This window comes from Miscanthus floridulus, chromosome 14 (genome assembly GCF_019320115.1).
Source record: "Miscanthus floridulus cultivar M001 chromosome 14, ASM1932011v1, whole genome shotgun sequence".
NCBI lineage: Eukaryota > Viridiplantae > Streptophyta > Magnoliopsida > Poales > Poaceae > Miscanthus > Miscanthus floridulus.
The window spans coordinates 27111499-27121170 of record NC_089593.1 but is presented as its reverse complement, the minus strand read 5'-3'; the positions used below and the strand labels follow the sequence as shown (position 1 = coordinate 27121170).

General features: G+C 38.9%; 1 protein-coding gene and 1 pseudogene across 1 annotated transcript; both read left to right on the top strand.

Annotated features, from left to right (window-relative positions):
* The first annotated feature begins 2035 nt into the window (after positions 1-2035).
* LOC136503242 (uncharacterized) lies at positions 2036-2796 on the top strand. Its single transcript, XM_066498385.1, has 2 exons — positions 2036-2757; positions 2793-2796. Exons 1-2 carry the CDS (start codon positions 2036-2038, stop codon positions 2794-2796), a joined length of 726 nt encoding a protein of 241 aa, XP_066354482.1.
* Positions 2797-2830: 34 nt separating this feature from the next.
* LOC136503241 (uncharacterized) lies at positions 2831-4145 on the top strand (annotated as a pseudogene).
* The last annotated feature ends 5527 nt before the right edge of the window (positions 4146-9672 follow it).

Here is a 9672-nt window from a genome sequence, read left to right as displayed (position 1 = left end):
CATCCGTTGATCGGACGCTGGCAGGATGCGTTCGGTCGATCTGACCGGAGCGTCCGGTCACCACGAGCAGTGCCCAGTGAAGGGGTACAATGACTCTATTTCATGGGGGGCTTCTATTTAAGCCCCATGGCCGGCTCTAGCTCACTCACTTGGCCATTTGCATTGACATAGCAATCTTGTGAGCTTAGACAAATCCCTCCCACTCATCTTCATCATTGATTCATCATCTTTGTGAGATTGGGAGTGAATCCAAGTGCATTGCTTGAGTGTTTGCATCTAGAGGCACTTGGTGTTCGTGTTTCGCTGCGGGATTCGCTTGTTATTCTTGGTGGTTGCCACCACCTAGATGGCTTGGAGCAGCGAGGATCATCGAGCGGAGGTTGGTGATTGTCTCCGGCTCCGATCGTGGTGATTGTGAGGGGTTCTTGACCTTTCCCGGCGGAGAGCCAAAAGATACTCTAGTGAATTGCTCGTGGCTTGTGTGATCCTCATCTTGTGTTGGTTGTGCGGCACCCTATTGAGGGTTTGGCGTGTGATGCCAATTAGCGCGTGAACCTCCAAGTGAGTGAATCGCCACAACGAGGACTAGCTTGCCGGCAAGCAAGTGAACCTCGGTAAAAAATCATTGTGTCATCATTTGATTCCGAGGTGATTGGTCTTCATTGATATTGATTCTTGTGATTGATTGGTTCATTCCTCGACATGGCGGTATAACCATCTTACTCTCTCTCTCTCTCTTTACATTACCGCAAACTAGTTATCAAGCTCTTTAGTGTAGCTAGTTGTGAGAGCTTGTTAGTTTGTTTAGTGTGGCTCTTTAGTTAGTCTTTGAGAGCATACTAACTTAGTGCAGTGACATAGCCATTGTGTGAAAAGAAACTATAGAAACTAGAATTATGGTAGGTGGCTTGTATTTTTAGTAGGCTAGCGCAATACTTGCTTCGTCTCATAATTGTCTAACATGTTTGTTAAGTATTGTTGTAGAAATTTCTTTTTATAGGCTATTCACCCTCCTCTCTAGCCATTAGGACCTTTTAGCAGCGGCGGCGGTGGCTTCGGCACTTCTACGACGACGACAGCGAGGGGGGCCCAAGCGGCAACGGCTTCATCTTTGGCTTCACCATGGTAGATCAACAAAGTAAGTGTTGGACTCTCTGAATTTAGTTCCTAACAAATCCATTTAGAGCAGTCTTGTATGAGCAATGTGTTGTAGCGGCTATTATCATTGTCATCAATCCATTTAGTGCTAGAATCATAGTTCAATGCGTTGCTGCTCATAAATCTAACAAAGCAAGTGCTCATCATAGTTCAATCTTGCATAGTTTGCCATATTAACTCAAGTTTTGTACTGAACTCAAGCAACTATATTAATTTTGTTGCCTTTTGTGTCTGCTATTTGCATAGGTCATCCATCTAGTACCGCCTCTGCCCCAGTAGTAGGTGCACAACATGCTATTAACTCAGATGACCCTGCATGGTCTCATTGTTACTGCCCAGACATAACCAAGAAGCAAAATTTGAAGTGCAAATATTGTGACAAGCTCTATAGTGGTGGAATTACCAGGATAAAGTACCAGCTTGTTGGGATTAAAGGATTCAAAACTACTAAGTCCTTGAAAGTTCCACCTCAAGTGTAGCAAGAGATGTTTGCTTTGATTACGAAGAAGACTAGTGAAAAGGAAGAGAAAGCCAAAGAAAAGGAAAGGGAAAGAGTTGAAGTTGACATAGATCACTCAGACTGTGGAAGTGGTAGTGAAGATTCTAAACATGGCAATGTTGTTCTTGTGGTGAAGCCAAAGGAAACAAAAGGATCTAGTAGCTCTAGATCTGTAGTACAAGTGGTTCTATTCACAAGTACTACAAGCCACCTACTATAGAGGAGTCTGCTAAGACCAAGCTAAGCAACAAGGTTCAAACAACATTGACAACCTAGAAAAGAGAAGAGAGGAGGGATCGAACCTGTGATTACATATGTCAGTGGTTCTATGAAGCTAGCATTCCACACAACACAGTCAGCCTTCCTAGCTTTGCTAATATGTTAGAGGCCATTGAACAATTTGGTAGAGGTCTAAGAGGGCCCAGTCCCTATGAGATGAGTGGACCATTCTTGCAGAAAAGGAAGGAAAAGGTGTTGGACGGATTCAAGGAGCATAAGGAGGCATGGGAGCTCATAGGTTGTTCAATCATGACAGATGCATGGATAGATAGGAAGGGTAGGGGAGTGATGAATTTAGTTGTGCATAGTGCTCATGGGGTACTCTTCTTAGACTCAGTGGACTGCTCAGGTGATAGGAAAGATGACAAATATATCTTTGACCTTGTGGACAGATACATAGAAGAGATAGGGGAACAACATGTTGTCCAAGTGGTGACTGATAATGCCAGTGTCAATACAACTACAACAAGGCTATTGACAGGAAAAAGACCTTCAATATTTTGGAATGGATGTACTGCTCATTGCTTGGATCTCATGCTGGAGGATATTGGGAAGCTTAGAACAGTTGAGGAAACAATTGCTAGTGCAAGACAAGTGATTGTGTTCTTGTATGCTCATACTAGGGTGTTGGATTTGATGAGAAATTTTCTTAAGAAAGATTTGGTTTGCTCTGGGGTTACACGATTTGCCACTGCTTATTTGAATCTCAAAAGCTTGCTGGACGGCCAAAAAGAGTTGATGCAGCTGTTTAAATCAGATGAGATAGAAGAATTGGGTTACTTGAAGCAGGCCAAGGGGAACAAAGCCAACAAAGTGGTCAGGTCTCAAACCTTTTGGAAAAATGTTGACACTGTAGTTAATTTATTTGAGCCATTGGCTAATGTGTCGAGAAGAATGGACAACGATGTACCATCAATGGGATTCTTCCATGGATTAATGCTTGGGGCAAAGAAGGAAATTTCTGGGAGGTTTGACAATGATAACAGCTGCTTCAAAGAGGTTTGGGAAATCATTGATAAAAGATGGGACAACAAGCTCAAAACTCCACTACACCTAGCTGGTTACTATTTGAACCCCCACTGCTATTACCCAAATAAGTTAGAGATCGAGAAAGATGTATCATTTAGAGCAGGTGTGATTTCCTGTATTTCAAAGATGGTTGATGATGAAGAAACCTAAGACAAGATATTTGAAGAACTCAACATGTATCAAATTCAGCAAGATAATTTTGGATCTGAAATTGCCACAAGGCAGCGAAAGAACAAGAATTTCAATCCAGGTGAACAACTGAACATGTGAACTTAATTTTATTGCTGAATATCATATTTTTGTTGTAACTTGTTTAATGTTTATGCAGCAAAATGGTGGCTGAACCATGGCACAAGCACACCAAATCTTAGAAAATTGGCAGCAAGAATTCTGAGTCTGACCTGCAGTTCCTCAGCTTGTGAGAGGAACTAGTCAGTATTTGAACAGGTAAAAAGAAATTTGTGACATGCAGCCTTGTGTGCATGCTATCTTTTTTTAATTATAATGTTTCTTCATGGAATTTAAATCTGACCTGCAGCCTTGTGTTCACTACTTGACTCATAGGTTCATACAAAAAAGCGCAATAGGCTACTTCATGAAAGGATGAGAGATCTTGTGTTTGTTAAATTTAACTCTAAGTTAAGGAATAAGAGACATAAGAAAGATAGAGATCCCTTGGAGAAGGAAGTAGATGATGTTGTGGCAGATGGTGATAATGAATTCATTACTAGTATTATGCCTTTGCCAAGTGAAATGGAACAACAATGTGCACAAGAATCACAGCAACACACACCACAACAAGCGGAAGCAGAAGCACAAACACAAGCTAAAAGGAAAAGACCTGTGCGCCCTAAGAAGAGGAAAGTCAGGAGCCTGCAGTCTTTGATGAGAAATGGTCCAGTGCAGCCGAAGCTTCATCATCCGACTCAGAAGATTGTGATAATGGTATTCCAATGCAGACTACTGACTCTGATAAGTCTCCCTCTCCCTCACCCTATGTCTCTGAGTCTGATGAGTGACGACTAGAAGAAATGAAGATTGCAATATTGCCTCATAGTCATATTAGTAATTTAGTATCCACTATCCAGAAGACCAGAACTCTTGTTGTCTTTATTCTACAATGTTGTACTTTTGTGAAACTGATGTTTCAATATTCTGTTCCACTTAGTTTGTGATGTAATGTACTCCTATGAACCTGTAATGTACTCCTTTGAACTGGTTATGTATCAATTGGTAATAGTTATGAAGTTATGCCAAGGTCATGTCTTTTTCCTTTCTTTTTTTTTACAAAAACAGCTAAATAACATAGCTGCAGCTATCTCCTACTATAGCTGTGTTTAGCTGTTCAGAAGCCCAGCAGCCAAGAGGCATAGCCGGTGATTTAAAACATTGATTTTGCCGCATGGCTTTACTGATGCCCAACCACGCGTCCCTCAACATTCTGTGTATGTATATTTATTATGCGAAATATTCGAAATGAAGCATCAGTTTAATTATTCCCGTGTGTTAATTCGTAGACAAATTCCTTATGAGCAATTTCTGGACGTACGCACGCATGCGCGAAAGTCATAGAACAAAGGAAATTAAACCACGAATTCTCCTCCTCAGGTCTGCGACAGAGACGGTGGTGTTTTCTGATTTGCCGCTAGCTGATGATATTAACTGAAAGGCGACAAGACGCGGACGACCTTACAAATACTCCAACATTGCACGTCCCTGTACACATTATATATATATATATATATATATATATATATATATATATATATATATATATATATATATAACTATATATAACTACCATGTAGTTGACTATAAAATAACTTATTCTATAGTCACTTTGAGTTACGATAATTACTATGATAATTTACGAGATTATAGTAACTACTTACTAAGTGGTTTACTATAACGTTATGATAAATATCCCTATTTATCATAGTAACCCAACTATCGTAAATATGTATTAATATTATCGTAAATCAGTATATAAAATTATCGTAAATAGAGGTGGCTATAAAATAACTTATTTTATAGCTGGCTACTGAATATACTATACCTATATACTCTTTTTCCCCTACTATATATACAAGCAAGATGGCTGGGGAACAGCACACGTGTTTTCTTTGTCCTCTTGCTTGCTACAATCTGTGGCGGCCGGATAAGAGCATGCAGCGCTGGCTGGCTGAAATAGGAGCTGCAGGTCGGCACACCGCGCCGGACGGGAGAAACGACGACGACGAATCACGCCTACTGTTCATTTGCTTCCGAATCCGCCATACATAATTCTTTCCCTAAAACTTAGTCGCTATCCTATCGTGTGTTTGATATATGCATAGAGTATTAAATATAGACTAAAAAATAACTAATTACACAGATTACGATTACTTTGCGAGACGAATTTTTAAGCCTAATTAGTCCATGATCGGACAATGTGGTGATGCAGTAAATATGTGCTAATGATGGATTAATTAAGTTTAATAAATTTGTCTCGCGGATTACTGAGGACTTGTGTAATTTATTTCATTAGTATTGTCCGAACACTCTTATATGATACCCCATATAATACCTAACGTGACACCTCTAAACTTTGGGGATTTAAACACCATCATATTTACGGTGCGTGCAACTGCAACGATGATGTGCGTAGTATATGATTCCATTCCATACCTTGCCAAAACGCCATCGCAAAGAAAGATAATAAGAGTATCAAAACTTGTGGAAAACATTGAAGTGAATCAGTGAGCGCATCACGCCACCGGTGCATGCGGTGGACGCCGACCGCCGTGGCGACCGGCCGCTGCCAGAATCTCGCGGGTCCAGACCCGTTTTATATACTTCAACGTGGACACGCACCCATTTCACTCAACTGTAGGAGTAGTGTTCTTGTTACATAGAAGCATAAAAAAAACAGAATGCTGAGACGTACGTGGGTCCCGTGCCCGCGTGCTTCAACCGAAGGTGACATGATCGATTCCAAGCGGACAAAGACGTCCACCGGCTTGCATGCAATCTGGGCATGCGCCTATCTATCTCCAATATAATGCGTGGCTCTTTCTGCTGGTCAAGTAGTTCAAGTGCTCATAAAAACATATATAATGCGCGCTTTTCAACTCATGAGACTCTGCATTATCCAGGGTGTGATATATACCGAACTATCGCCAAAATAAACGTGAGGCACGAGCATGTAATTAGGGAAAATGGAGCGGCATCCGTGTGTCCTATGGATCACACACTCATATCTGGCCCTTAATAATAAGCTACAACTCCTAGTGATGTACTCTATATCATCACACTACCATAGATCTTCACATCACTGTCAGTTCAAAAATCCCTTTCACTGCTGGATTTTGAACCAACTGTAACATACCGGTAGTGATGGGGTTAACATCACTGTCGGTTCTTATAAACCGACACTGATGTGAACTGGCAGTGATTTGGAAAGCCAAAAAAATACACTGGAAAATTAAAAAAATATTTTAATATCGGGAGAGGTCTCACTGGACAGCCACACGGTCGTAAGTCACAAGTCACAAGATTTTTCGCACGAAAAACGCACGCTTCGCGGCCACTGGTGCTCGAACCCTTGACGTCCTGCTTCGCATCTTCGGTGCCTAACCACTCCACCTGCAAACTGGTTGGGTCCAAATCAGATTTTCGTTCAAGCCATTTTATGTTCATCTGATTTTAAAATGAGTATTTAGGACCCTAAACAAATTCAAATAAAAAAGTTGTCAACTATAAAGTTTTATAACTTTTCGAGATCTACAACTTTCATTTTGATAGTTTCTCCATCCGAGGTCATTTACAAAATTTGAATTTCAAATTTGAGAAATTCAAACGTAGTTTTCTATGATAAGCTGATTTCAAATAAAAAAATTATCAACTACAAAATTTCATAACTTGTTGAGATCTACAATTTTTGTTTTTGATGTTTGTCCATCCGAGATCGTTTAAAAAATTTAAATTTCATTTTTTTGGAAATTCAAACGTAGTTTTCCTTGACAAGACGATTTCAAATCAAAAAGTTGTCAACTACAAAGTTTCATAACTTTTCGAAATCTACAACATTAGTTTTGGTAGTTTCTCTATCCAAGGTCGTTTATAAAATTAGAATTTTAAATTTTATAAATTCAAACGTAGTTTTACTTGACAAGATGATTTCAAATAAAAAAATTGTCAACTATAGAGTTCCATAACTTTCCGAGATCTACAATTTTTATTTTGGTCATTTGATCATTTATTTATCCGACATAGTGGTAGTAATATTGTTCACAAATGTTACGTATCCCTCTTAAGAGGGATACGTAACATTTGTGAACAATGTTACTACCACTTTATCGAATGAAGAAATGACCAAAATAAAAGTTGTAGATCTTGATAAGTTCTACAACTTCTATGTTCATAACTTTTTCAGCTGAAATCATTTAGTGTTCTAAAATAACGTTTGAAGTTGCCATTTTTTGAAATCTCAAAATTCAAATAGATAAAACACAATCACATGAAAAGATGGATAAAATAATAGCCGTAAGAACACAATAAATTGATAGGGCATGGTTTTAGAAATTTTTAGAAAAAAACCTTAAATTTAAAGTTCGTACGAGGGAGAAAGACCAGTTACAAGTTTTAGCCAGAGATTAAAAAGAGATATCAAAGTTTTTCGACAATTTCAAAATTTTATTTCAAATAGCATTTTGAAGTAGTAAATGATTTCAAATACTAGTAGTGATGGGCTATCACTGTCGGTTTAGTGATGAGGCCGGCAATGATATCTAATTCTGTAGTAATGTCACTGTTGGTTCATAATGATATCTAATTCTGTAGTAATGTCACTGCTGGTTCATAATTAATACCAAACGAAGTGACAATTTTCAAACCAACAATGAAATAAATGGGTTTTACAAGCAGTGCAAATGACCCCGGTTTAGTGCTACTAATGCCTATATGCCAGTACGTTATTTCTAGTTTCTTCAATGTTCAATCTATCTACGAAAGAAACGTGCGAATTATAAATCTGCGGAGACACTAGCTAACGATCGAGGATCAAGTTTAGTGTGCTTTGTCTATTTTAACTGCTTCCACTCACGACTCCCGCTCGTGGTGCTAGCTAGTATAGGTGCTTACATTATTTATATCATATATGTAAGCATGAGGTGCAGGAAATAACAACATCAATTCAATCCACCATGCATGAGAGCGCCCAGAGAAGGGCCGGAAGAAGTGGGCGCAAGAAAAGTGCCAGTGCGCGTGCACTCCGGACGGCACGTGCGGCTAGTGCACATTATCTGAGACCCGGAGTGAGACAGCGGTGAAACTGAGACTCACTACGGCGACCTCATACATCCACCTCCACTTGAATGTCCAGCATGTACCAGTTCCATCCGTCAAACATCGACCTCAAAGGCAACCTCAAAGGCATGTTTGGTAGGCCTCCGACTAAACGTTTTAGAGATGGAGTTGTTTTTCAGTAAAGAAAATACAGGAGTCAGAAAGGTGGCTTGGCTCATTCGGAGAAGCCTCTCATGAAAAGCCCTGTTCAAAGTGTATACGCTGCATATGCTATGTGTGAAAGTGTAAAGTAAAAATTTTTAAGTTATCTTCGGAAGGTAAACGTGTAAAAAACATTCACCGCAATATTGGTTCTGTTCGCTTCTCTTATAATCCGTCTTTTTCAGCTTGTTTTTTTAGTCAGAACAGTATTTTTCTCTCACAGTAAATCAGCCGGAACAGTGTTTCGGTTTCTTTTTTCAGCGAAGCCAACGGGACCATTAAACTACTCCAAAGAAAAAGACTGCAAACCATTATCGCATTGCCCATGATGGGAGACATGCTGAAGATCAGATTCCGGCAGCAACCAGTAGCGAATATAACAATTAATTAAGACGGGCTTGTAATTTGTGCGGTGCTTTTACTATAGTCGCATATTATATCGTACGATCCACTGGTTCAATTTCTTTATCTTATTAATTGCTAGTATATTTTTATTAGAATGATGCTAAGTCCAAACTCTTACGCTACTTATTGTATCATTTATTCAGAACATAATCATTTGTATTTTTTCACACTAGTACATAAATATTTTTTTACCGATGCTGTTATTTCTTTCGAGGACGCTTTACTTAGCAAACCGTTTGTAACAATCCAAGGAAGCATCGTAGCTTATAAACCACCTCTATAAATAATCTATTTCTAATGAAGGAAACTGTCACTAAAAATATATCTATTTTTAAGGACATTTTGTTTAAGAGAACCGTTTCTGGAAAATACGATTTTTAAGGATGGTTGTTTATGCCAATTGTCTCGAAAAATAGGTGATTTACAGGGACAGTTGACGTAAGTCAACTGCCCCTAGAAATGTATTTCCAAAGGCGGATGACTAATTAAGCCATCCGCCCTTAAAAATAGCTAGAGCATAAATAAATTCATAACTTTTTATAAATAAAGTCGGATGAAGACAAAATTTATATCAAAATTATAGAGCTTATGAGATCTAGAACTTCATACTTGATGACATTTTTATTCGAGATCATAAGGGCCCAGATATATATACTTAGATTTCAATTTTCAAATGACCTTGAGAAATATCCTATATCAAAGTTGCCGTGCTCGACGAGATCTAAAACTTTGTAGTTGAAAATTTTTCTCATTTAAGATTATTTATGAGTTAAAATATTGAATCTCACCTCATCCACCTCGCCCGTGGCGGAAGG

What these genes read in the sequence shown, in the direction of transcription:
- LOC136503242 (XM_066498385.1), top strand. Translation starts at nt 2,036, where the DNA reads ATGTTAGAGGCCATTGAACAATTTGGTAGAGGTCTAAGAGGGCCCAGT.